General features: G+C 24.8%; 13 protein-coding genes across 13 annotated transcripts, besides 49 other annotated features; 6 read left to right on the top strand and 7 right to left on the bottom strand.

Annotated features, from left to right (window-relative positions):
• Positions 1-138: 138 nt before the first annotated feature.
• Positions 139-285: a sequence feature (AT_rich).
• A 25-nt stretch (positions 286-310) lies between these two features.
• Positions 311-540: a sequence feature (AT_rich).
• A 72-nt stretch (positions 541-612) lies between these two features.
• Positions 613-658: a sequence feature (AT_rich).
• Positions 659-699: 41 nt separating this feature from the next.
• Positions 700-870: a microsatellite.
• Positions 866-4,525, bottom strand: EDI_282700 (structural maintenance of chromosomes protein, putative; the record flags this gene model as incomplete). The annotated part of the gene is made up of 2 exons (XM_001737378.1): positions 866-4,273; positions 4,322-4,525. The coding sequence occupies 2 exons, from the start codon at positions 4,523-4,525 to the stop codon at positions 866-868; spliced, it is 3,612 nt and encodes a 1,203-aa protein (XP_001737430.1).
• Positions 1,834-1,884: a microsatellite.
• Positions 1,890-2,066: a microsatellite.
• Positions 2,033-2,229: a microsatellite.
• Positions 2,266-2,364: a microsatellite.
• Positions 2,374-2,543: a microsatellite.
• Positions 2,705-2,729: a sequence feature (AT_rich).
• Positions 2,737-2,774: a microsatellite.
• Positions 3,055-3,075: a sequence feature (AT_rich).
• Positions 3,104-3,143: a sequence feature (AT_rich).
• Positions 3,148-3,327: a microsatellite.
• Positions 3,419-3,587: a microsatellite.
• Positions 3,476-3,654: a microsatellite.
• Positions 3,664-3,714: a microsatellite.
• Positions 3,725-3,861: a microsatellite.
• Positions 3,757-3,936: a microsatellite.
• Positions 4,286-4,316: a sequence feature (AT_rich).
• Positions 4,526-4,540: 15 nt separating the features above from the next.
• Positions 4,541-4,579: a microsatellite.
• Positions 4,580-4,646: a sequence feature (AT_rich).
• A 136-nt stretch (positions 4,647-4,782) lies between these two features.
• Positions 4,783-4,810: a sequence feature (AT_rich).
• Positions 4,811-4,901: 91 nt separating this feature from the next.
• On the bottom strand, positions 4,902-6,132 carry EDI_282690 (uncharacterized protein; the record flags this gene model as incomplete). Its single annotated transcript, XM_001737377.1, has 4 exons — positions 4,902-5,380; positions 5,643-5,867; positions 5,903-5,995; positions 6,084-6,132. 4 exons carry the CDS (start codon positions 6,130-6,132, stop codon positions 4,902-4,904), a joined length of 846 nt encoding a protein of 281 aa, XP_001737429.1.
• Positions 5,010-5,052: a sequence feature (AT_rich).
• Positions 5,187-5,443: a sequence feature (AT_rich).
• Positions 5,525-5,559: a sequence feature (AT_rich).
• Positions 5,582-5,631: a microsatellite.
• Positions 6,132-6,224: a microsatellite.
• Position 6,225: 1 nt separating this feature from the next.
• Positions 6,226-6,321: a repeat region.
• Positions 6,322-6,454: 133 nt separating this feature from the next.
• On the bottom strand, positions 6,455-7,030 carry EDI_282680 (uncharacterized protein; the record flags this gene model as incomplete). The annotated part of the gene is made up of 1 exon (XM_001737376.1): positions 6,455-7,030. One exon carries the CDS (start codon positions 7,028-7,030, stop codon positions 6,455-6,457), a length of 576 nt encoding a protein of 191 aa, XP_001737428.1.
• Positions 7,029-7,125: a sequence feature (AT_rich).
• A 14-nt stretch (positions 7,126-7,139) lies between these two features.
• EDI_282670 (glycerol kinase, putative) lies at positions 7,140-8,597 on the bottom strand (the record flags this gene model as incomplete). The annotated part of the gene is made up of 1 exon (XM_001737375.1): positions 7,140-8,597. One exon carries the CDS (start codon positions 8,595-8,597, stop codon positions 7,140-7,142), a length of 1,458 nt encoding a protein of 485 aa, XP_001737427.1.
• A 114-nt stretch (positions 8,598-8,711) lies between these two features.
• Positions 8,712-8,813: a repeat region.
• Positions 8,747-8,822: a repeat region.
• Positions 8,823-8,866: 44 nt separating this feature from the next.
• On the bottom strand, positions 8,867-11,779 carry EDI_282660 (guanine nucleotide exchange factor, putative; the record flags this gene model as incomplete). Its single annotated transcript, XM_001737374.1, has 1 exon — positions 8,867-11,779. The coding sequence occupies one exon, from the start codon at positions 11,777-11,779 to the stop codon at positions 8,867-8,869; it is 2,913 nt and encodes a 970-aa protein (XP_001737426.1).
• A 196-nt stretch (positions 11,780-11,975) lies between these two features.
• Positions 11,976-12,389, bottom strand: EDI_282650 (60S ribosomal protein L34-A, putative; the record flags this gene model as incomplete). Its single annotated transcript, XM_001737373.1, has 1 exon — positions 11,976-12,389. The coding sequence occupies one exon, from the start codon at positions 12,387-12,389 to the stop codon at positions 11,976-11,978; it is 414 nt and encodes a 137-aa protein (XP_001737425.1).
• Positions 12,390-12,422: 33 nt separating this feature from the next.
• Positions 12,423-12,488: a sequence feature (AT_rich).
• A 114-nt stretch (positions 12,489-12,602) lies between these two features.
• EDI_282640 (RAB, putative) lies at positions 12,603-13,282 on the bottom strand (the record flags this gene model as incomplete). Its single annotated transcript, XM_001737372.1, has 3 exons — positions 12,603-12,718; positions 12,771-13,000; positions 13,056-13,282. The coding sequence occupies 3 exons, from the start codon at positions 13,280-13,282 to the stop codon at positions 12,603-12,605; spliced, it is 573 nt and encodes a 190-aa protein (XP_001737424.1).
• A 77-nt stretch (positions 13,283-13,359) lies between these two features.
• Positions 13,360-13,427: a sequence feature (AT_rich).
• Positions 13,428-13,481: 54 nt separating this feature from the next.
• Positions 13,482-14,801, top strand: EDI_282630 (Rab GDP dissociation inhibitor alpha, putative; the record flags this gene model as incomplete). The annotated part of the gene is made up of 1 exon (XM_001737371.1): positions 13,482-14,801. The coding sequence occupies one exon, from the start codon at positions 13,482-13,484 to the stop codon at positions 14,799-14,801; it is 1,320 nt and encodes a 439-aa protein (XP_001737423.1).
• A 79-nt stretch (positions 14,802-14,880) lies between these two features.
• Positions 14,881-14,934: a sequence feature (AT_rich).
• A 343-nt stretch (positions 14,935-15,277) lies between these two features.
• On the top strand, positions 15,278-16,141 carry EDI_282620 (small GTPase rabd, putative; the record flags this gene model as incomplete). The annotated part of the gene is made up of 1 exon (XM_001737370.1): positions 15,278-16,141. One exon carries the CDS (start codon positions 15,278-15,280, stop codon positions 16,139-16,141), a length of 864 nt encoding a protein of 287 aa, XP_001737422.1.
• Positions 15,382-15,555: a microsatellite.
• A 10-nt stretch (positions 16,142-16,151) lies between the features above and the next one.
• Positions 16,152-16,367: a sequence feature (AT_rich).
• Positions 16,368-16,428: 61 nt separating this feature from the next.
• Positions 16,429-16,480: a sequence feature (AT_rich).
• Positions 16,481-16,523: 43 nt separating this feature from the next.
• Positions 16,524-16,548: a sequence feature (AT_rich).
• Positions 16,549-17,160: 612 nt separating this feature from the next.
• Positions 17,161-17,195: a sequence feature (AT_rich).
• A 119-nt stretch (positions 17,196-17,314) lies between these two features.
• Positions 17,315-18,842, top strand: EDI_282610 (serine/threonine protein kinase STE20, putative; the record flags this gene model as incomplete). Its single annotated transcript, XM_001737369.1, has 3 exons — positions 17,315-17,319; positions 17,369-17,421; positions 17,479-18,842. 3 exons carry the CDS (start codon positions 17,315-17,317, stop codon positions 18,840-18,842), a joined length of 1,422 nt encoding a protein of 473 aa, XP_001737421.1.
• Positions 17,325-17,353: a sequence feature (AT_rich).
• Positions 18,843-19,049: 207 nt separating the features above from the next.
• Positions 19,050-20,420, top strand: EDI_282600 (uncharacterized protein; the record flags this gene model as incomplete). Its single annotated transcript, XM_001737368.1, has 1 exon — positions 19,050-20,420. One exon carries the CDS (start codon positions 19,050-19,052, stop codon positions 20,418-20,420), a length of 1,371 nt encoding a protein of 456 aa, XP_001737420.1.
• A 378-nt stretch (positions 20,421-20,798) lies between these two features.
• Positions 20,799-21,500, top strand: EDI_282590 (uncharacterized protein; the record flags this gene model as incomplete). The annotated part of the gene is made up of 1 exon (XM_001737367.1): positions 20,799-21,500. One exon carries the CDS (start codon positions 20,799-20,801, stop codon positions 21,498-21,500), a length of 702 nt encoding a protein of 233 aa, XP_001737419.1.
• Positions 21,476-21,522: a sequence feature (AT_rich).
• Positions 21,523-21,597: 75 nt separating this feature from the next.
• On the top strand, positions 21,598-23,310 carry EDI_282580 (uncharacterized protein; the record flags this gene model as incomplete). Its single annotated transcript, XM_001737366.1, has 1 exon — positions 21,598-23,310. The coding sequence occupies one exon, from the start codon at positions 21,598-21,600 to the stop codon at positions 23,308-23,310; it is 1,713 nt and encodes a 570-aa protein (XP_001737418.1).
• Positions 23,311-23,387: 77 nt separating this feature from the next.
• Positions 23,388-23,481: a repeat region.
• A 1-nt stretch (position 23,482) lies between these two features.
• Positions 23,483-24,318: a repeat region.
• A 107-nt stretch (positions 24,319-24,425) lies between these two features.
• Positions 24,426-24,460: a sequence feature (AT_rich).
• A 334-nt stretch (positions 24,461-24,794) lies between these two features.
• Positions 24,795-24,848: a sequence feature (AT_rich).
• Positions 24,849-25,037: 189 nt separating this feature from the next.
• Positions 25,038-25,091: a sequence feature (AT_rich).
• Positions 25,092-25,126: 35 nt separating this feature from the next.
• Positions 25,127-25,221: a microsatellite.
• Positions 25,222-25,543: 322 nt separating this feature from the next.
• Positions 25,544-26,099: a repeat region.

The following is a 26,099-nucleotide window of genomic DNA, read 5'->3' as shown; positions in this document are numbered from 1 at the left end:
TATTAGTTCACTAAATATACATTGAATAATAAAATAAGAATATAAGATAAATTTACTCATGAAGACTGATGAATGTGATTATTAAATTGTATTTGTTTATGAAAGAAAACAAATAAAATAAACTCAAATTCAACATTGATTTAAATTAATTATAATAGTATAATCAAGATTAATGATATAAAACTACAAACAATAAAAATAAATTGAAAACTCTAATAACAATTATTTACTAAATAAGATAATATAATCATTATTTAGAGAAATATTATTAGATAATATTTAATTGGTTAATTTGAAGAGAAAGAATAAGAAATAAAATTGATATTAAAAAGAAGAATTATTAATTTTGTTTGTTTATAATGAATAAAATTAGTTTGTTTATAGAACTAATTTATGATTAAAATGAAATTAATATTTTATTAGATATAAGAATAAAAGATTAATTGTGATAAATTGTTCAAATAAATTAAAGATAATACATTGAAGAAATAATATATAATTGAGATATTTTTTTAGTATTAATATTTAAATAATAAATATGAAAGAAAAAGAGAATCATTTCATTTATTATTTTTCTTCATTGAACCCATTACAAAAAGTTTAGTGTTATAGTTAAAATAATAAAATATTTTTAAAGAAATAAAGAAATAATTATTATGAATACAGATTCTACTATTACATTTATTAAATAGAATATTTATATAATACAATTAAATTATTAATTTAAAACAAAAACAAATGAATAAAAATTTATGAAAAGAATTAAGAAAGAATCATAAAGAGAAATGAAATAAAAAAAAAAAAATTAAAAATTAAAAGAAATAATAATAATATTAAAATTATTTATTAAAATAAAAGAAATAAATTAAATATTTGGAGTAAGTTGTTCTGATGAATCTATACGTTGAGGAGTTTGGATTGGAGTTTGGAAAGGAGTATAACCATTAATTAAATGACTTTCACCTTCTTCTTTAATAACTTTTAATGCATCATCTTTTGATATTGGAAGAATAGTAGAAACTTTATTTTGATGTTTTATTTCATACCATTTATTAGCTGGAAGAATTAATTCAGGTCTAAAAGTAGTAACAAGATATTGAGCTTCTTTTGATTGTTGTTGAATTAATGTAGCAACAGCTTCTCTATAAAGAGTATCTAAATTAGAATCAATTTCATCAAATAAATAAAAAGGAGCAGGATCACAACGTTGAATAGCAAATATTAATGAAAGTGCAACAACAGTTTTTTGACCACCAGAAAGTTGTTGAATTGTTTTAGCATCACCACCAAAAGCAGGAAAAATAACTCTTAATGAAATACCACTATAAGTTTCAGTTTTAATTTTTTTTGGAAGAGAAAGAATTGAAAAATTATTTTCAGATTGTGATTGAGTTAATAATGTTGATTGAGTAAATTGTTCTTTTTCATATGGTTTTTTTAACATTACAAGAGTTCCTTTTCCTTGTGGAACAAGTTTATTAAATATTTCAGTAAATCCTTTAGAAACACCTTTAAAAGTACGTTCAATAGCTTCTTCTTTTTTTTCATCTAAATTTTCTATTAATGAATAAATAGTTTTTTGAGTATCAAGTATTTCTTTTTTTCTATCAATTAATCCTTCTTGTTGTTCAATAAATCCTTTATATTGATCTTTTGCTTTTTTATTAACATGTCTATATTTTTTAATTTCTTTCATTGTTTCTTCAAGAAAATTTTCTAATTCTTCTTTATTTCCTTTAATTTCTACATAATTTTTTCCTATTTCTTCTTTTCTTTTAATAAGTTCTTTTTTTTTAGATTCAAGAATTGTCATTTTTTCAAATAATCTATTCATTTTTTTTTCTCTTTCTTTTTCTATTTTTTCTTTTTTTTCTTTTTCTTTTTCAATATTTTCTTGTTTTTCTTCTAAAATTCTTTCTTCTTGAATTTTTTTTTCTATTTCTTCATTAATTTTTTTTAATTCTTCCATATTTTTAATTATGATTTCTTTATATTTTTCAATATCATTTTCTTCTCCTCCACTTTCTATTTCTCTCATTTTTCTTTCTATTTCATTAATTTTATTTATAATTCCAAATTGATATTCATTTCTTAAAATTTGTCTTTTATTTTCTATTTCAACTCTTTTTTTTTCTATTTCTCTAACTTTATTTTGTATTTCTTCTAATTTTTTTTTAGCTTCTTCAATTTTATTTCTATCAATTATATTTTTATTTTCTTTTTCATTTTGAAGTATTAATAATTTTTGTGTATTTCTAATGATAATTTTTTCTTTTTCTTCTATTCTTTTTTCTTTATTTTTAATATTTTCTCTTATTCTTTCACTTTTTTTTATTTTAATTATTCTTTCTATTCTTTCTTTTTCATATTTAATTTCTTCTTCTGTTATTTTACTATTCATTTCTTCCATTTCTTTCATAATTTCTTTTTGTTCTTCTTCAATTATTTTTTTTTCTGTTTCACTTCTTGCAATATCTTTTTCTATTTCTTTAATTTTTTCTTTTTTTTCTTCAATATTTTTAATTATTTCTATTATTTTTTCTCCTCTATATCCTCCTGTAACAATTCCTTTTCCATTAAAAACATCTCCATCAAAACTAACACATTTATTTTGATTTTCTTTTTGATATTCTATTGCATCTTCTCCTTTTTCACAAATCATAGTATTTCCAAAAACAAATTCAATTGCTTTTTTTACTTCTTCTTTATATTTAATATTTTTAATTAAACTTTTTACTTTTTCTGTTTCTTCTCCTTCTTTTTCTTCTTTTCTTTTAATTTGATTTAATGGAATAAAACTCATTCTTCCTATTTTTTTTTCTTCAAGTACTTTTATAAGTTTTGTAGCTGTTTCATCATCTTCAACAATACAATATAATAATCCATTTCCTGAACTTGCTTCAATTGCTGTATATAATTTTTCTTCACTTGAAATATTTTCTATAACTGTTCCATAATATTTAATTTTTGGTTTATTTATTCCTTTTTCTTCAACATATTTTTTTAAATATTCTCCTATTATAAGTTGTTTTTTTATTCTTGTTCCTTCTGCTCTTTTATATAATTTAATTAATTCTTTCATTAATCTTTCTCTTGTATTTTCAAAATTATTTATTTTATTATCATTTATTCTTTTTTTAATTCCAATTTCTTCTTTCTTTTTTCTTAATTCTTCCATTTTTATTTTTCCTTTAAAATTTTCTTGTTTTTCTTGTATATTTATTTGATTTTCTTTTATTTTTTTCATTTCTTCAATTTCTTTTTGTAATTCTTTTTTTTCTTTTTCTATTTTTTCATTATTTTCTTTTATTTCTTTAATTTCTTTTTCAATAGCTTCTTTATATTCTTCATCATTTGAATATTTTGCTTTTCTTCCTATTTTATTATAAAATTCTTCAACTTTAGCTTGTGCTTCGGCTTCTTCTATTCTTTTTTCCTTTATTTTATCATTATTTTCTTTTTCTTCTTGATTAATTTTATTAATTTCTTCTTTAATTTCTTCACTTCGTTTTTTAGCTCTTTTTATTTCTTCTTTCATTTCTTTTATTTCTTTTCTTCCTTCTTGTCTAATTTCTCCTTCTATTTTTAATCCTTCTGCTTCTTGTATTTGATTACTTATATTTATTCTTCTTTCTTCTAATATATTTACTTCTTCTTTAAGTATTCTTCTTTTTCTTTTAACTTCTTTAATTTCTTCTTCTTCTTTTTCTTCTTTTATATGACTTTCTTCTTTCCTTTCTTTTGTATTTTCTTCTAATTCTTTTTCAATTTCTTTTATTTTATTTTCTGTAATTGAATATTCAATTCCTCTTCTTTTTTTATCTAATTCTTCATATCTATTTAATTCTTCTTGTTCTTCTTGAAGTTCTGTTAATCTTTCTTTAATATAATTCATAACTTCTTCAATTTGTTCTATTTTATTTTGATTTTCTTTTAACATTTTAAAACTTTCTTCTCTTCTTTCATCATATACTCTTGTTCCTGCAATTTCTCGAAGTAAATCTAATCTCTCACTATCTTTCATCATAGCAAGTGAATTCACTCGATTTTGTTGAACAATATAATATGGATTACTTCTACTAAATCCTGCACTTTCTAATAAATTCATTACTTCTTCTTTCTTTGATCTTTTATCATTTATAAAATATTCATCTTTTTGTAATCCAATACATCTTTTAACTGATACTTCATCTTTTTCAATCATAAATCTTCTATCACTATTATCAAATACAACTTCTACAAATCCACTAACTACACTTTCTCCATTTCCTTCCTATATCATAAGTTTTTATTTATTTCTTATTATTTTATTATAACAAACATATAACAAAAATTGTCTATCACTTGCTCTTAAATTTCCAAATTTTTCATCACATAATACAAATTGAATTGCATCATAAAAATTCGATTTTCCTGTTCCATTTCTTCCAATTATAATATTATAATGTGGATCAAATTCTTCAAAATTAAGTTGTTCTTGATAACTTTTAAATCCTTTAAGACTTATTCGTTTAATAAATACCATTTCTTTTAATTTATATTTTTTTGTTTTTTAAGTTTTTCTTTTTTTTTTTTTTTTATTAATTTAAATAAATCAAAAAGTATAAAATATAAATAATTATTTTAAAAACATTAATTTAAAATTTGACATGATTTAACTCTTATTACTTTATCACAAATTGTTTCTTTTGATATTGTAATTATTTTTGTTTTTGTATAAGGTATTTCTCTAATTTTTTTCTTTTTCCCCAAATATATGAAAGTAATACTATGAATTTGTGGTTTTATAGTATTAATTAATTTAATAAAACCACTTAATTTATAAGTAAATTCACCTATAATTGTTTTAATACTAATATTTATTTCTTCTACATTTTGTTTTCTTATTGATTCTTGTTCATTTAAAATTGAAATATGTCATGTTCCTTCTTCTTGATTAATTCTATCATAGTTCCTTTTTGACATTTAACATTATATCCAAATGATCTTAATTGATTTGCAACTTGAAGAATTTTAAATGAATTATTACAATATAATTTAATTGAAATTAATGGTTTTGAAAACAATTTAATTTGTAAATTATCATTTCTATTTTTTGGTAAAATAATTTCTTGATTAATAACTTCATTTCCTATTTGTGTTTTAATAAATTCTCCAAATATTTGATTTTCTTCTTTATTTGAATGATTATATTTAATAATTGTATTATTTCTTTTTGTTATAATTTCAATTGAATTTTTAGTTAATATTATTTGTTTCAAATTTATTATATTACATTGATTATCAATAAATATTATTTTTGAATTACTTGTTGCTTTTGGAATTGTTATATTATATTTTAAATTATCTAATAAAAATGGTTGTAAATTATAAATATATTCTTTATTTTCTTTATCTTTTATTCTTTTATTATAATAGTGTTCAATATATTTTAATATTATTACTTTTATCCATCTTCTTTATTACTCATTATTTCTTCTAATTTAATCCATTTTTTAATAACTTCTTTAGATTTAGATTTTTCTTTTAAATATCTATTAAAAAAAATTGTAAATAATTCATTACTATTTTTTGTAATCCATTCTATTCTTTCTTTAATTCTTTTATTATTTCTTCTCCTTTTTTTCTTTCAAATTTATTACTTATTATATTTATCATTATAATTCCAATATCTTCATAATCTTTTTTCTTCATTTCCTCTTTATTATATTCTCCATTTATTTTTCCTATTCTTCCTAGTGATATATTATTTTCTTTTTTATCAATAATTATCCTTTCTTCATTTAAATTCCCATGAAAACTCCCTTTCTTGTGAAGTATTACTATAACATCAATTAATTCTAGAATTATTTTACATATAATTTCTCCTGTAATCTTTTTTCTTCACAATATTCTTTAATACTTTTATTCGTTTTAATTAATGAAAATCTTATTGAAATCATTTCTTTATTACTTTCGTTCATATAACATTTTATATATGGTGAATTACATTTTTCTATTATTTCAATTCTTTCTTTATTAAATTCTTCTTTTTTAACTTCAATAAATTGATAATAACATTGATCTATTTTATTAAAATATACTTGTGGATATATAGTAAATATATTTGTTGAATCTTTTCACACTTTCCATTATTTTTCTTATTTCTATTTTTTAGTCTTTTTTTATTCTTTTTTTCTCTATTTCTTTATTTTCTTTTGATTTTATTCTTATCTTTTATTCTTCTTATTTCATTTGAATTAATTCATGTTAATGAAACTGATTCTCTCCATTCTCAATATGATGAAAACACAGTCATAGTTAATTCGTATTTGATTTCTTATTATCTTTGATTCTTCTTTCTTAAAAATTTTTATTCTTCCTTTTTTCTTTTATGCACTTTGTTCTTTCACTCTCATTTCTTTTTATTATTCTTTTTTCAACTTGAATTTAAAAAAAATTAATTTGTATTTCTTTACGCTTGTTTGGCTTTTATTTGATTACGATGGAAAATAATAAAGACTAGTGTTACACAAATTAATAACACTATTGCTTTCATAACTAATCCATCTATTTTAATTGCAAAATTAACTGATTCTAGAAATGGCTCTCCAACAACTTTGTAACATGGCACTGCTTTGTTTATATCTTTAGCCTGGCACCCCTCAATTTTTAGTGTTTTCCATCCACAACAATTTCCTTCTTTTTCAATATCTGCTATTTTGTCTTGGTCATTTACTGAAGAAACTCCTAATTGGAATATCTGTCCAATGATATAAACAATAAACAATATCACAATAGCTATAATATCAAAAATAATGGCAAAAATTGACCCTATTTTACTTTGTAAGATTCCTGTAAGAAGAGATGGGATATTAAGAAAGACAGCTCCAATCATTGAAAAATATAAATACACTAACGGATATTTTTCTGGATAAATAGAATCTCCACTATGTATGACATTGTAACAATAAACAATTGCATACACCTCTATTCCAATTACAACAAATGTTGAAATTAATTGAATAATAGAAAAAGTGGAATAGTTCATATTTATTGTTTAATTAATTACTTTTTAGTTTTTTTTCATATACAAAAATAAGTGTTTGTTTATAAGAAAAAAAATTAAATAATGTTATTTATTATCAACTCTATTATCTCTAATGAACAAATGAACGTGCTGATTCTACTGCTTTATTCCAAAGTGAAAATATTTGCTTTCTTTCTTCTTCACTCATTTGAGGTTTAAATATATGCTCAATTACTCTCATTGAATCTAACTCATCTTCTTTAAATAAATGAATATATAACCCGGCTAACATAGCTGCTCCCATTGCAGTAATTTCTTTTTCTTTCAATCTAACAACAGTACAATTGCATATATCTGCTTGAAACTGGAGCATACAATCAGATCGTGAGACTCCTCCATCTACTTTAATCTCATTAATTTTTCCCATAATTTCGATTACTTGGGCGCATTGTAAAGCAATACTTTCTAGAGTAGCTCGAACTAATTCACCTTTTCCAGTGCCACTAGTTAATCCAACAATTATACCACGAACGTCATCATCCCAATAAGGTGTGCCAAGTCCCTGAAATGCTGGTACAAAATAAACTCCACCATTTTTTGAAGGAACGATTTTTGATATTTCATTATAGTCTTTTAGTATTCCTATATCTCTTATCCACTTTAGTGCTGCCCCAGCAGTCATAACTGAACCCTCAAGAGCATATGTTATTTTTCCATCAATTTCCCATCCAATAGTTGCTAACAATCCTTTTGGTATTTCTTTAATTGAATTCCCAATATTTTTTACAACGAAACACCCAGTTCCATAGGTTGATTTGCATCCTCCAATAGGACTTCCATGTCCAAAAAGTGATGCTTGTTGATCACCAGCAACTCCAGTAATATGAATTCCATTAAATTCTTGAATAGTGGAAATAATACCAAAATCATCAGAAGATTGTTTAACTACTGGCAGAATTGACTTTGGAATATCTGTTTTTACTAATAATTCATCATCCCATTTCTTTTCGTAAATATTAAACAATAATGTACGTGCTGCATTTGATATGTCAGTGAAATGACTTTGACCTCCAGTCAGATTATAGATAATCCAAGTATCAATAGTCCCAAATAATAAAACACCTTCTTTGGCTAATGCTTTTGCACATTCGACATGATTAAATATCCACATAATTTTGCTAGCACTAAAATAAGGATTTAGTACTAATCCAGTTTTAGAATGAAACAATTCACCATAACCCTTCTCCATAAGATAAGACGTTTCATTTCCTGATTGTTTGGATTGCCAGACTATTGCATTATAAATAGGCTTTCCAGTTCTTTTATCCCACATAACTGTGGTCTCTCTTTGATTAGTTATTCCAATAGCTGCAATGTCTTGTTTATTAATGCCAGTATTAACAAGACACCTCTTCATCAAATTAACAACACAAGTATAAATTATTTCAGGATCTTGTTCAACCCAACCTGGATGTGGAAAAATAGAATCAAATTCTTCTTGTTCTGTGTGGACTGATTGACACTTTTCATCAAACAAAATAACTCTAGTGCTTGTAGTGCCTTGATCAATGGCAAGTATATATTTCATCTCTTGTTGTAAATGAATTGAAAGAATCAAAGATTCTAAAGAACTGAAAAATGAATGTTCTTCACTATTCTATTTAGATGAATTCTTTTTTATTTGTGTTTAAAACAATAAAGCATGATGGAAATAAACTCTATGATAGAAGTAGAGCGTGTTAAAGAAACTGAGGTAATCACTTCTCAATACGAAGAAAATCTAATTGTGGGTATATTTATAATTAACCTTTTTTTGTGTTTAAAATACATAATAAAAGATAATTAACAAGTCATTTATTAAAGTGAATACACTCTCTGTACTAATATTTGAATTTCTTCATTGTAACAACTGTTCTTTGTTGTTTGCCCTTTAGCGTTTAATACTTGTTGAATCAATTCATACACTTTTCTCCATTTATATAAATTAATTGTTCCATCACCTAATTTATCTGGATTTCCTTCGTCAATAAGCATTAAATCTTTACTTAAAATTCCTATAAAAGGGATATAAGGTGTTTCCAATTGGCTTAAATAAGCTCTAAGATATTTATAATTTTGTTTAAATGTACACAATTCTTCTATCTCATTTAAATAATTTTTATCTTCTTCACTGATTTTTTTACTCTTAATAGAATCTAAATCAAGTCTAGGGAGTGTGTATGCTAATGCGACTAAGAAATGAATATCTTTTAATTGTTGAATTGTTTTCATAAATAATATAAGTCCTTGAATAAATTGAACTTTGTCTCCTTTAGGACATTCATTAAAACAATCGACTATAGTATCTCCAATCCAGTTAAATCGTTCAGTCATATTTTGAATATTTGGAGTTAATGGTTTATTTTCTGGTTTACTGTAATTCATTACAATCAATTCTTCATACGTAACTCTTGAAAATATTAATGAATTAAAGTAATTTAATGTTTGGGCAAAAGGCATAACATTTCCAGGGAAAAAGTATTGATAAGGTATTTTAATATTTGTTTGAACAGGTAAAAATACTTTATTTCTCATTCTTAAGGCAAGTGCTGTTCCAATTCCACAAAGTGTTGAATTTAATACTTCAACTTTATCTGAAGTTATTTCTTTTGAAATGAATGACTTAATCATACAAATTAGTTCTGGTTTCTTTTCAAAATCAGCAGTATAATTTCTTATCCATTGGTTAATAACTGAAAGAATACATGATTTAATTTCTTGACTAGTACTTAAGTTATTATAAACTTCTGAAAACCTTTTTAACACTTCTTCTGATGACGTAAATTTTTTATGTATCATTAAGAACATATCAACATATTCTGGATCATTTAAATTCATATTGTATAATCGATTTATTAATTCTGTTGTAGTACCTGAAGTAATAGAAACAGATCCATTTTCATCAGGAAAACATTTAACAATATCAAAAATATTATCAAGATGAAAAGAATCATTAATTCTTGATAATAATTTATCCATTTGTTTAAATAACTGTTTGATATGAAGAAAATCAGGATGAATTGGTGGTAAAGATTTATGATATTCTTTTATTAATGAATAAAATTGAGGAAGAAATTTAATAGGTAATAGTAATAATGAAGGAAGATCATTTTTTTTATCAAAAATTACATCAAATTCAAATTGATTAAAAGACTGTTCTTGTTTCTTTAAAAATTGTTGGACATCACTTGACTTCTTTTTAATCATTTGTAATGTACTAAAGCTTTCACCAAGATTAGTTGAAATAGTAACAAACTGTCTTGTAATGTTGAGTTCTAAAAATTTTTCTAATGACTCATATAATGTAGTTCCTGGATACCATTCATTTAAAGCATTAACAAAATTATGTAATATTGCAGGTAATGAATATGCTAATGGTTTTATTCCATAAAATATTTTTTGTACATCATCAGTGGATGGAATATAACTTTCTTCTTCTTTTTCTATTGCACTGACTGAAGACCTATCTAACCTTGATCCTAATGAACTTTTAGAAGATTTTCTTGGAGTGCTCATTCGAGTTGATCTTCCTATTGAATTTTCTAATTGTTTAATAAAAGAAGCGCATGGATCTGCATAATTAGAAACAACACCTTCTAATTGCCTAAGGAATTTTCTTAAGAATAATACAATTTTCTTTACTGCGTCATATTGTGGATTTTTATCAAATAGTACTAATGTTGCTCCACCATTTAAACAAATTTTTCTTATATGAGTATCTTCTCCTAATTCTTTTTTTTTAAACATAATACTTAGTGTAGATGTTTTACCTTCTTTTGGATATATTTGATATACGTCTGAACTATCTGTTTCAACTAAAGTAAAATGAATACCTCCAACTGCTCGGATGACACCAATTCTTGATAATAAATCAACTTCTTCAAATTGATCAAAATCAATAAACCTATATAATCTACCATCATGTAATACAATAAAAATATCATTATATGCTAATTCAATAGAAATGATAAAAGGAAAAGAGGACGATGTTCCTTTAAGATTAAGTTGTGTAGGAATTCTTTTAAGTTCTTTCATTTTAAGATGTTTACCCCAAATATACCCCATCCCTTGATCTGTAATACATGCACTACAAAATCCTCCGCAAAATATCCTTGAAACAACGTAGTTTCTTAATGATGGTATTTGTGATGGAATTTCTTTTTTCGACGTGTTTATTCTTCCTAATTGTCCAAATTCATTTTTGCCCCATGAAAATACTTCTCCCCATATGTTTAATGCTAATGTATGATACCCTCCACAACAAATGTCCTTTATATCATTTATTTGTGGAACTAACTCTGGCTTAGATGGATTAAAAACATCTTGAATACCCAATTGTCCACCTTCATATGCACCCCATGAATACAGTTTCCCTTTACTTAACACAACACAAAAATAACTTCCCATTGATACCTTATCAATTGGTTTAGGAACTCCTTCTATTTTTTGTGGTGTTTTAATGATGTCATCAGGTTTTGCATTGTCTGTAACTGACTGTGAGAAAAGAGAGACTTTTCCTCTTGATGTAGGATCAAAAACATGACCAGAGATATAAAGGTCATCTGTTTCAGTGACATAAAGAATATTAGTTGAAGAAGAAACTATGTCTTTAACTGAGGAAGGGAATTTATATTTTGGAACCTCATCATTTCCTGAAGTTACAGTATCAATCAAAGGACATTTAGAACGTAAAATGAGTTTAGTATTTCTCAAATTAATACTAGTGCACATAAAGAATAGAATAATAAAATTTTTTAGAAATAAAGATTTTTAAGTTTTGAAGTTATGAAAAATTATTAAAAGGAGTTATTTACTTTATTGTTTCAACAACTCAATTACTCATTTTTTCTTTTTCTTTAATTAAATTAAAAACATGACAAAAACATAATACTTCTTTTTAAAAAGCCACGGCACAATATGAATTACTTTATTTCTTTTGAGTCTTCTTGTCAGCCTTCTTGACTGTCTTAGTAGCTTTCTTCTTATCTTCTTTAACACTTTGTTTCTTTTCAAGATTGGTCTTAGCAGCAGCTAATTTGATCAAATTATGTTCATTGATCAAGAAAGCTCTGAGAATTTTCTTTTGAACACATTTATGGCATCTAACTCCTCCATATGCACGAGTAACAGTTCTCTTGCTCTTTCCTAACCATCCATATTGGTGTGGTCTGATGTGTCTAATACCAGCAAGAACACATCCACAGTCACCACATCTAACTCCATTAGAGATTTTTTGTCTGTGTTGAACAGTCATGTTTCCTCCAGCAGTTTTAACGATTCTAATTCCATTGGACTTAGTATTGTAGGAGTGTTTTCTAACGTAAGTGACTCTCACAGCCATTGGTTGTTGTGTTCAAAAAAAAAAGTTCTAGGGTTTTTTATTTTCTTTAAAAAATTTTTAAGATTAGTATATTAATAGTATATTATTTATTTATTTATAGTTTTTTCGTTTTATCATTTTTAGATCTCAAAGAAGTAAATAATAAATATCTCACATTCAATTTATTTCTTTACTTCTTCTAAAATAAAACTTAAAAGAATAAATTTTCATTAGTTAGCAACAATTGTTATTATTCTGTTTATTTAATTGGTTAGGTGTTAATCCATATTGAGGACCCTCTTCTGGTAATTTCATATGTTTAGCAAGTTCAGTGAATGCGTGGGTAATGTCTTTTGTTGTAAATAACTTTAATTAAAATCTATAACAAAATAATTAACAAACTTGTCCCATCTAATGCAGAAACCTCACAAAATAAACAGTGTAATTCTTCTGCAAGTTTTTCACCATCAACTGTTGATACTACTCGATTTGCCACTAAATCACATTTATTACCAACAATAATAACAGCAATATCTTTTTCTGTATTTTTTAATTCGTCAAGCCACATACGAACATCTTGGAAACTGGATTCTTGAGTTACATCATAAACAAGCATTGCACCAAGTGACCCACTACATTATTGTATTAATTTAATGTATTAAAAAACAAAAACATATACTTACAAACCGATAATACATACTAACCATAGAACGATATTTTTCTTGTCCAGCAGTATCCCAAATAGCTAGTCTAAATGGCTTGTTATCAACTTGAATTGAAGCAGTAACAAAATTTGATCCAATAGTTGATTTTTCAGAATTATTAAACACACCTTTAACTAGCCTATTTACTATACATGTTTTTCCAACACTAGTATCTCCAACTAAACACATCTTAGCAGCTTCTTCAGTCATCAGTTTTCTATCTCTAGTTTATCTTTTTGTAAAAGTTTTTTTAAGTTTTTCATACTTCTATTTTTGGATTTTTCTCGATATTTTATTTTTTAAATAACAAAATTTTTTAATTTAAGTGTTATTCAAATATTTTAAAAATAAAAAACATCACCATTTCTTGATATAGAAATCTAGTTTTAATTAGTAAATTGTTGTTATTATGGAAGACACTTATGATACTATTGTACTTGGAACTGGATTAAAAGAATGTATTCTTTCAGGACTTCTTTCAGTTGATGGAAAAAAAGTATTCCATCTTGATAAGAACGATTACTATGGAGGTGCTTCAGCTTCGTTAAACCTTAAACAATTATTTGATACATTTGCTAATGGAAAAGCTGCTCCTGAGTCTCTTGGTAGACCAAGAGATTATAACGTTGATATTATTCCAAAATTCATTATGAGTTCAGGAGAAATGGTTAATCTTCTTCTTCATTGTAATGTTCATAATTATTTACAATTCAGAGCTATTCATGGTTCATATGTCTTTACTAAGGGAAAGGTTTATAAAATTCCAGCCACAGTTGCAGAAACTGTTTCTACTCCATTATTAGGATTCTTTGAAAAGAATAGATTTAAGAACTTCTTAACTTATCTTCAAAACTATGATGAAAACAAACCAGAAACACATAAAGGAAGAAACCTTAAAAGTATGACTATGGCACAGTTATTTAAAGATTTCAGTCTTGATGATGCTACAATTGAATTTGTTGGACATACAATTGCTCTTTATAGAGAAGATAGTTATCTTACAAGACCAGCTATTGAAACAGTTAAGAAGATAGTATTATACTTTGAATCACTTTCAAGATTCCAAAAATCACCATACATTTATCCAGAATATGGACTTGGTGAACTTCCTCAAGCATTTGCACGTATGTCTGCTCTTTATGGAGGAACTTATATGTTAAGAGCTAAGATTCAAGAAATTGTTTTTGAAAATGGAAGAGTTGCAGGAGTTAAATTTGAAAGTGGAGAAGTTGCTAAATGTTCTAATATCATTGCAGATCCATCTTACTTCCCAGATAAAGTTAAGAAAGTTGGACAAGTTATTCGTGCTATTTGTATTTTAAATCATCCAGTTGCTAACACAGACAATGCTGAATCATGTCAAATTATAATGCCACAAAAACAAGTTGGAAGAAAATCAGATATTTATATTTCAGTATTATCAGGTAATAACCAAGTTTGTCCAAAAGGAAAGTATATTGCTATTGTTGGTACAACAGTTGAAACTAGTAATCCAGAAAAAGAAGTTGAAGTAGGATTAAAATTATTACAACCTATTGAACAACAATTTATTTCTATCACGGATTCATTTGAACCAATTAATGATCCAAAACAAGATGGAGTTTATATTACTAAATCATATGATGCTACATCTCATTTTGAAACTACAGTCGAAGATTGTCTTGAGATGTATACCACAATCACAGGAAAGAAACTTGAAATGAAAGGTCCAAATGAAACAGCACAATAAATGATTTTCATTTCTTCTTTTTTTTTATTGTCTTGTTTTTATTTGTTGTATTCCAAACAACTAAAAACTAAACTACAAGTTATTAAATTTAATAATTTAATATAATAATATAAATTTAGGATATTAATAAATAGATTGTTTAAGAAAATTTACATTTTTAGTTTATGAAATAAAGCATAAATATAAAAAGAATAGTACAATTTAGAGTTTTGTATTTTTATTCTTAATTAATTACTCTTCCCTTTTTCTTTCAATATTTCATATTTAAAAAAAATTTCTTTTGTTGGTTTCTCATTATTTCTAAATAGAAAACTCTAAAACTCAGACTATTCCTTATAATAGATGTATTTTATAAAATGAGATAGAAACAAAAATGGTGCTAGTTTAATTTTACTACATAACTTCCACGTGACTCCACGTTTCATTACTTTAATTTCAATCATAGACCAAGAAAACTAAAAAAGAAGTAGCCAGTTATGACTGATACTAAAGAGACAATTCTTACAAACGATGAAGAAAAATTAGACGTTGAACCAAAAAAAGATATCAAAGAAGAAGAAAATAAAGAAGAAACAAAATTAGAAGAAGAGCATAAAGAAGAGCATAAAGAAGAGCATAAAGAAGAAGAACATAAAGAAGAAGAACACAAAGAAGAACATAAAGAAGAAGAACATAAAGAAGAAGAACATAAAGAAGAAGAACATAAAGAAGAAGTAAAAAAAGAAGAAGAAATCAAAGAAGAAGAAAAGAAGAATGGGTCTAATGAACAACAAAAAATAAAGGTTATTATGGTGGGAGAGTCTTCTGTTGGAAAAACGTGTTGTATGAACAGATATGTTAGTAATGAATTTGCTGAACAAACTAAAGCAACTATTGGAGTTGGAGTAGGAAGTAAAGAACTTGAAGTTGATGGAAAATGTGTTAAACTTCAAATTTGGGATACAGCTGGACAAGAACGTTTTGCTACATTAACTGGTAATTATTTTAGAAATGCCATGGCAACTATTATTATGTTTGATGTAAGTAATAAAGAGTCATTTGAAAACGTTTCCAATTGGGTTGAACAATGTTGTAAGTATAATGGCAAACATATCATTTTCCTTGCTGGTAATAAGATTGATTTGGAAAATAGAGTTGTTAGTAAAGAAGAGGCTGAAGAAAAAGCTAAAGAACTTGAATTAAAATATTTTGAAGTCTCTGCTAAAACAGGTGATGGACTTGAAGATTTATTTAATGAACTAATTAAAGAAGTCATGAAGACTCCATTTTGTAGCGAACAAGAAAAAGAAGGTATTGAATTAGATGGTAAAAAGAAACAAAAGAAAGGAGGGTGTTGTTAATTTAAGTTTCTTTTTTATAATAATTTATTTTATCAAAAGAATATTGTTATATTTTATAGTATTTTTGTTTAAAAGTTTTTACTGAATGATTTATTTAATATTACTTAGGATGAAAACAAAAATATCAATAATCTGACTAAATAAGAAAAAATTAAATTAAATCAGAAAATAACAAATAAATGTAGTGTATTTATTTAATGATTTTATATTTTAATTTAATTATTAAGAATGAAAAAGTTATTTCATTGAGAAATAATATTTTAGGAGTTACAACACTGTATTGTGACTTAAAAAAAATAATTTAATAATGATATTTACATATTCAACTTTTATTATTTTGAGAAGTCACAATATTGAAACTTTTTGTATGTGACTAATTTGCTAAAATAATAAAAATTTTATTTAAACGATTTGTTTTTTGATACTTTATCGATTTTTGTTATTGTTTAATGAATTAATAAAAAAATAATCAATGATAAAGTACTAAATTTAAAAGTAATTTACTGTTCATCTCAATAAGAAAATATATGGTTGAATCTTTTTTCTTTAGGAGATAAATTGGACTTAAAACGTTGAATATCTTTAATGACTTAATATTAATATTTCAAAACAAAATAATGTATGGCGTTTTTTAATGAGACCCTAAAAGATTATGACAATAGAATAAAGGAAAAAATAAAAAAGTTAGTAATGTTTACAAGCGAAAAAATTTTCTAAAAAAAAAGAAATCATAAAAGTTTTATGTGAGATTATTTATCCTACAAATTACAATTATATTAACCAGTGAATCAGATTTATAATATTTAATTTTCTAAAACAAAAGTTTTTAGGAATCAGTTAAGATTTTTCTATGAGATTTAATAAAAAGAGGTATATTTTTGGACCTCAACTGACTTTTATTACTTAGGTAAGTATCAATTTTTGATTATCACAATAGTTGTTAACCATTTTTGTTCAAATAAAAAATGGAAAGATGTATTTTGGAGGTGAGGTATTATATCAAAGACCTTCTATCAAGGAAAATAATTAGATATATAATAATATTAATTATAAAGAGTTATATTAGGTAATCTCTTAAAATAGAGGAATTAACCAAAAAGTGGATTTGGTTGGAAATAAAGTTCTTCAAAAAAAATGAATTGCACATAACTAAAAAACATATTTTCATATTTAATGGAGTTTGTTAAATAAAAAATTTAGATAATAAATAAAGTCCTTATCTTTTAGACAACCTTATTCTCCAAGAACATTTAGTGGATTCTTTTCACGACTATTTGGTTGTTTGTTTTTTTCGAGTTTTAAATAATTTAAAGAAATCAAAAGTATTAATAAAGTAGTCGTTGAGCCAGAGCCAGTTTCACCAAGAAAAGAACAAACACCAAGAGTCTCAATATCAGAAACACCAACACACAATTCTGTTATTAGAATGAGCATTGAAACATCCCCAACAAAAGAAGATAAAAAAATGACTTTTGTTAGACAATCACCAACCACCACAACAGCGTCATCGTCTATAACAACCACTCCAAGAAAGGTCCCTTGTTTAAATCTTAATACAACAAAAAAAACAGGAGTATTTGATGTTCATGTAATAAATGATTACACCTCATCTCCTCGACAAAATAAAGAAGTTCCTTCTCAAACACTTCAAATTCAGTTTAGTCAGGGATCACTTCCACATCAAGGATCTCTTCAAACAATTTCATTTAAACGATCTGAATCACCAATTACTCGAACACAATTATCTCCTCGTACAATAACAACAAAAAAAGAATCTGATTTGTACATCAAACGAAAAGAACGCCAAATCAAAAGACCACGTACTATGCAATTAATTCAAGCACAACCATTATCAATTGATAAAATAGTTGATGAAGGATGTCCAGCTAAATTTCTTGTTAATATAAAGAAGGTTGGTGAAGGAGCAATGGGAGAAGTTTACCGAGCAAACGAAAGAGCAACAAACAAAGAAGTTGCTATTAAAAAGATTATAGTAACACGTAAAAATATGAATAATTTAATTGGAGAAATAACTATTCATAAATCTTTAAATCATAAAAATATTGTATCCTTTATTGGGTCTTATCTTGATGATGGATATCTTTGGGTTGCAATGGAATATATGGATGGAGGATGTTTAACAGATTTATTAAATCAATATAGCTATGGACTTACTTTAAATGATTCACAAATTGCTTTTGTGATGAAAGAAATTATTATGGGATTAGCATATTTACATGGCAACAACATGATACATCGAGACATTAAATCAGACAATATTTTGATCAATAAAAATGGTGATATTAAATTAGCTGATTTCGGTTTTGCTGTGAAAGGAAAAACTGCAAAAGGAATGGTTGGTTCTCCTTATTGGATGCCACCAGAAGTTATACTGGATAAAGTGTATAATAATAAAATTGATATTTATAGTGCTGGGATTGTTTTATTTGAACTCTTGGAAGGTTATCCACCTCATTATGAATTACGTGGAGAAGAACTTATGAAAGCTATTGTAAATGAAGGAATTCCTGAGCCAAAGAATAGTAAATCTTCTAAAGAGTTTAAACGTGTTATGAAACAATGCACATGTTTTAATCCAAATCTTCGGCCAGATTGTGTTGAATTATTAACTGATAAATTTATTACTTTGAGTTGCCACAAAAATGGGTTTAAAGGTATTGTCGAAATGGTCATGGTATAATTGTTAATTTCTCAAAATATCATTGTCATCATTTGCTATATTATTTCATTTTTAATTTATTCCTTTTTTGTAAAAATTGTCTTTCTTTGTAAGAAGGTTATTCAATTTTCCTACTAAAAAATTAACTTATCTCATACAAATTGACAAGATTGAACCGAAAGGATTATTTATTGTTTGATCATCTTAATTAGAATAAAAAAAAAAGTAATGAAAAAGATTGATGGACAGTGGCAAAAAGCACAAGAAACAATCTTTGTTGACTGGATCAATGATACACTGAAACCTGATATTATTATTTCTAACTTAGAAGAAGATATGAAAACAGGAGTGAGTCTTATCTTGTTAGTAGAAAAGTTAACTAATAAACACTGCTCTGAGAAAATCGTTGAAAATCCAAAATTTAGGATCCAAAATATCTCAAACTGTTCAGTCGCTTTAAGATTTATTGAAAAGGTGTATAGAATTAAACCCCTTTGTTCTGCTGAAAATATTGTAAATGGTAATTCTGATTTTAAATATCTTCTAGGATTATTATTTCAAGTATATATGAATCATCATAAATCTAACCTACTTTCTCCACAACTCTCTCAACAACAACAATATGAAATTATTCTTAAATGGCTTCAAGATATACTTAGTCTGTACGAAATTGATTTATCTTCAACTACCAAGATGATGGAAAATTTTTTCAATGGAAAAATTCTCATAGCTTTGCTTGATTTGTTTTTTGATCAACATCATTGTTTTTATGACTGGATGTTAAAAAGAGGAGAAGGTGAAAGAATTGGTTTATCTATGAGAATGGCACATGATTTATTAGGTGTAAGTGAATTATTAACTACTGAAGATGTATTGGCTCATACTGTTGATTTTAGAGTATTTTGTTTCTATTTTGAATTCTTAATGAATGCTTTTAAGAATAAGTCATCAGTCATACAAATAGATCTTGTCCAACTTGTACAACAAGCTCTTGAACAACTCAAAAAACAAACAACACAGGAAAAAGAACAAAGCAAAGAAGAAGAGGTTTTAACAAATCATAATCCACTTCCTCAACAACCTAAAAAGAAGTGTGTTTCTATTCCACCTCAAAAAGTACCTCCTGCTCCACCACCTTCTACCCAAACAAAAAGTGAGATTAATCACCACGCACAAGAACAAAATTCATTTAGACCAATTGTACTAAAGGATGTTATGCAAAATGGGAGAGTTAAAGAGTGTGTTGACGAACCAATTTCAACAACTACTAATAAAAAAAATGAAGAAAATTCTCTTAAAATTACTTCTGAAAAAACTAGTCATATAACAAAACCCTTACCCACACCAAAAAAATCAACAGAATTAACTCTAACAACTTTTGATGTTGGGAAAAGTGGATTAAGACATAGAAAACACCTTCACACAAGTGAAAGAAGTTACCACCATTCCAGAATAGAAGAACCATATTCAATGACTCGAATTTATTCATCAACAAGCTATTCAACAAATGGAAGAACTATGACAACATCAGAAATCACTGAAACAACAGAAATCCAACAAAACGAAACAATTGTTTTCAATGGATTTTGGCTTATATAGATTTTAATTCTATTTTTCTTGTTAGAATTTTTTTTCTTTATAGGCGAACATTTTAAGGGTTTAACTAAAAATTATTAATTGTAAAATGAGCATTAATAATATGGTCTCTGAAGAACAAGGCACCAGTGAAACCCAAGACACAGAAGAAGTATCTTCTCTTATTGACTCTTCTGATGAATTTTCATCAAGTGAGTTAGACAGTTGTGAAGACCAAGAAGAAACTATAGAAGAACTTAAGAAAATGAATAACTACGTTATTCAAGAATGGCAAGAAGTATTAGAACAGTTTAATAATTTAATGAAATTATATAACAAAATAAGAGATGAACGAGATGAAATGAAAAAAAATTAGAGGTTGCAATTCACCAAATAGAAGAAATGAAGACAGAAATATTTTCTATTGTAAACGAACAACAAAAAACTACAAATGAACTAATCAAAGAAAAGGAAGCTCATGCAGAAACTATTCAAATGTTAAATACACAAACACTCAATAGAGTGTTATCATGTCGTTGTGATATTATTATTAAAAATGGGCAAGTAGAAGCAATTAGTATTGTCAAAGATGATGAAATGAAAAATAAAATAAAAGAAATGGAAGAAAAGAATTTAATTCTTCAACAAAAATTAAAGAAAACTAAAGAAATACAAAGTTATTTTAATAAATCACTAAATGAAACAGAAACATCTTATGATGATATGAAAACACTAGTCCATTCTCTTGAAGATCTTTTAAGATATGAGAGTAGACTTGAAAAAATATGTTATACTGATTTATATGAAAGCGATAATCTTGCAAAACAACTTGGAAATTCTATTCAACAACGTTATGGAATAGATTTTGATTCTGTTTTTAAAATTGTAAAAGAGTTTAGAAAAAATAAAAAGAAAGTAGGAAGAGCAACAATTGTAATGGACAATAGTATTGATTCAGAACAACAAGAAAGAAATCAAGTTAAAAATACTATGAAAAGAATCAATTCATTCTCAAAAAGATTAAGAAAATCAGAAGTACGTTTAGATAGAAAAATAAGTTCTCTTCATAAGGTCTCATCAAATAATTTAATTATAAATGAATAAAGAATAAACAAATATAATAAAACTTGAGTTATTCTCCATTTTTTATTATTTTTAGTTTGAAAAGAGAAAAAAGAACTTAAAAAGATTTATTCTTCAAATGCCATCAATGTTTACTCCTGATGACTTCTTTCCTCAAATCCCAGATAAAGAATTTCTTGAAGGAAAAACATTTTATGGAATTTGTATTCAAAGAAATCCTTTACAGTTTATTGGTTTTGGAAATAGAATATTAGAAGTTGAATCAATTGATTTAAAAGATTTAAAAGTATCAAATATTGTATTAATTCGATTTAATAACTTTGATGTGTTTCCTGAAACAATTCAAACACCTCCTAAAATGATTATTGGAAAATGTGAAGAAATGATTTTATGTGAATATAAAAAGGGAAAACTTCTTAGTAAAACAAATTTTAATGAACGATTTGAATTAGATGAACATACAACAAAATTGTTAATGAATTTATATAATCACTGGTATTATTTTTATCTTTCTCTAGTAAGATATCCATTAAGTCTTGATATATCAATGATGAATCAACACATTCATTCTCAAATTCCTATTAAGAATTTATTGGCATATATAATATCTTATTCTTCTCAAGTAAGCAAACATAAAACAGTTCTTTGTCTAAATTGTTTTTTTGGATATGATCACTTTTACGTAAATGATACTATTAAAAATATTGTTCAAGAAAAAAGAGTGGTATTAGATAAACTTTTTGAATGGAAAGTTCCTCTACCTCAATGTGGGAATGTGTATATAGTATGTTTAGAGAAAGGCCAATATGAAAGTTTTGATATTGGGGACTGGATTTATCTCACTGATACATTACCTTTTACTGGTAGAGATAGAAGACTTTATCTTAAAGTTACCAAACATTCTACTGTTATAGCTATTAAAGGAAATGAACAAGTAATTATTGAAAGAGTTGGGAGATTAGCAAGACAACTTCCAAAAGACATAATTCTTGAAATGATAAAGAGGGTAGAAGAAAAATACCCAAAAGATGAATGTTTAAAGAAGTACATTAGTGTAATTAAAAAACTTATTCATTTAAAGAAAATACGAAGTGCTAGTACTTTGTTAAGGAAAATGAATGAGTCAACAGAAAGAACTGAAAATATAATAAAAGAAAATATCAAAAACAATAGTGATGAAGAAAAATTTAAAATAGCAAGTAAAGACTTAAATACAATTAACTTTTCTGAAATATCTGAAATCAGGAAAGACCCAGAACCAACAGTTATAACAGATATTGTTAATAAAGAAAATAAACAAAAGAAAATAAAACAAAGCCAATGGTTCGATGAATACTCAAATCGTTCAACACAAACTAGTGGTATTACACTTGCTCCATTAGGAGTTCAGATGGTTTATTGTCAACAATGTTGTTATACAGTTGAAGAAATAAGAAATTTTACATATAATAAAATTAAAGAAATTGAAGTAATGAGAATTAAATGTATTGTTTGTAAAATATATCCAGAAAATATTGACGATTGTATTGAATATAAATGTGGGTGTATTCAAAGAGATCATAGAAAAGAAGATATTCAATGTCAATACTGTGGGAAAATGATTTATGAAAAATATGAAATGCAATTAGAAATTAAGGATCTCATAACAACAAGTACTTTACTTATAGAAATTACTCACCCTACTCTTTTATTTATTCAAAATTGGTTTTCATATGACCCATTCCTTTTTATAAAAGAATTTAGAAAATACATTCTTCAAAACCCATTGATTGAGGTGTATGTCCATCCATTTTATGATGCTGTTAATGAGAAAGGTCATTTGTATCTGTAAATTTATTTTGTTTATAATGTGTCATTGTTTTTATGATTTTCATAAACCCTTGAATAATATTTCAGTCTAAAGATAATAAAAAACAATTAATTAAGTGTTAATAAAATTGGTTTCTATTGTTTCTTGCTCAGCAGAGACTAGTTCTATCTCTGAACCTTTTTCTAGTAATTCTGCAGAGTATGTTCTACTGTGGCTATCTTATCTTTACAAAGTGGATAGTATTTTAATCATTTTTTAATATTTTATCTTTTCTGTACATATTGAATATTATTTCATCTTGTCTTTTAGTTAATTGAAGAAATGTATTCTTCTTAGTATTGATTCACTTCAGTGAATTGATTGTAGTAGTTTTATCTATAGATTTTGATTCAATCAATATTCTAAAAATCCATTTATTTAATTTCAATTTATTGATATTTGTTTATATCATTATTTTATTTATTATTATTATTTATTTTTATTTTCAATCATTTCTTTTATTATTTATTTTATTTCTATTTCTTTGATTTTATGTTTTATTATTTTTTATTTATATTCATTATTCATTTCTTTGAATATCATCTATCTAATATATTATTTATTATTTCATTCTTATACTATAATACATCACTATTCTAATTATTTCATTAACATATTCATCATTCATGTTTATTATTCATTATTTCATTTATATTGATATATAGATTGTCTTTAGAATTACCAACACTAATATATTTGTATTTATTATCTATTTTATTATCTCAATTTCTATTTTATCTAATTTACCTTCTGTTTTACTACTAATGATGATGTGAAGATATTGATTAATTCATTATTAATTCTTGTATTATATCTTATATTACTACTTTCTTCAATAATTATTTCATCATTTTCCTTCATTATCTTTTCTTTGATGATTTTATAATTGAACATATTATTAATTTCATCTGTTATCATACATTTAAATATTTATACATTTCATCTATTTCATTTATTGTGATATTTTCATTTCAAGATAGTATTTGATTAGGAACCAAAATAAGCGAAGAAATTATGCATTTAAATAAATTGCTCAAATGAAGATGGTGTAATATATTTTTTGAATATTAGATTATTCTGTTTTCTATTATTTTCTCTTAAAATTATAAAATATAAATTAAAATAAAAAATAGGTAAAATATGAAATCTATATCAATCAGTTGACACTTTGTAACTTCTTGTTGTCTTGAGTATGATGTATCTTGATTTGTTGAGTATATTTATTCATAAATCTCTTCATTTTATATTATTCTTTATTTCATTTACCATCAATTCTATTTTAATGTGAAAATATCATTATGAAATGTAATAAAGAAGAGCATTATATTAATTCAAATTTATAATGTTAGTTATGAATAACAATGATTATATAAATATGAATATCCATCTTATTGTTATTAATGTGTAAATATGTTCCATTTCATTTATCATATTGATGAGATGTCATAATGATATGTTAACAAATGTTATTATTTATTTATTTAAATGATATATTTATTGATATGAAAATTAAATTATATCACAGATGATTATCAATGATGAATGATGATAATATACAATGTAAATTATTTATATTATCATATCAAACAAGAGTTAAATGATGAAATAAATAAAAGATAATAAATAACAAGTATCAATGAAATGATGATATGATAATAACAAATTGAATAATTTAAACATCAACACAATAATACAGAATGAAGAGTAACTATTTAATATTAATTATAAATTAAACATTTATAAATAATAATAATGAATTTAATGTTCATCTTCAACTTTCATTCATGATAATAACTCATTAATTTTATCATTAATCATTATATTTACTTTCTTATTATTTTCTTTATTCTTTCTTTTATCATTTATCATTTTATATTTATTTTATTTGAATTTCATCAACAGATATATTCATTTAATACAGAAATCGAAGTAGAAAGATATAACTAATAATTTACAAATATGTTATTCTCATATTTAATCACAAATATTTCCATCTAATAATATTTTCTACTATTTTTACCTTTTAAACATTTAACAAGAATTAATTTGCATTATGATAATTCATTTCAATGATCTATCAAACATAAACATCATGTTTTAAACAAACAATGAAGACATTCATTATTTACACAGCAATTATGAAATAATGAACAACATCACAAATCATTATAATAATGTAATGATGAATACGAATAAAATGCATAATTTCGTGACCGTATTTATTTATTTAATTTGTAAATATAATTTAATTCTATATTTCTATATTGACATATATCAACATCATTAATATATCATTTTTTATCTTTGATGTTTTGATAACATATATCTGATATTCTAGCATTAAAAGAATGGTCACTAACCAATAAATCATTAATGTAATTTATAATCATTTCATCATTATTAATACATTTATGATATGTATTAAAATCTATTTCAACAAATTCAATAAAATATGTAAATAATATATGTTTATATATTTGTTTACATACATAATCATGTTTTTATATTTGATTCTTCTTCATTACATCCTAACAAAATCTGGCTAATAGATGGAATTGTGTTAGGACAATGTTTACAATATTTTAAAGCATCACAATTGAGTATTTTAGATTTAATATTTCCTGTCATAGTTACTCCTTCTTACATCTTTACTACTTAGAGGAATGCATTTCTTTTTATATTTAATGACCTCTATATATTTACTGATAATTTCTTATTATTAAATATACAATTTACATTTCTTATATATTCACTTCATTTCTTTCAATTCA

This window comes from Entamoeba dispar, genomic scaffold, assembly GCF_000209125.1.
Source record: "Entamoeba dispar SAW760 scf_1105229460577 genomic scaffold, whole genome shotgun sequence".
Lineage (NCBI taxonomy): Eukaryota > Evosea > Mastigamoebida > Endamoebidae > Entamoeba > Entamoeba dispar.
Note: the sequence above shows the minus strand (reverse complement) of the source record. Positions and strands in the feature narration are given on the sequence as shown.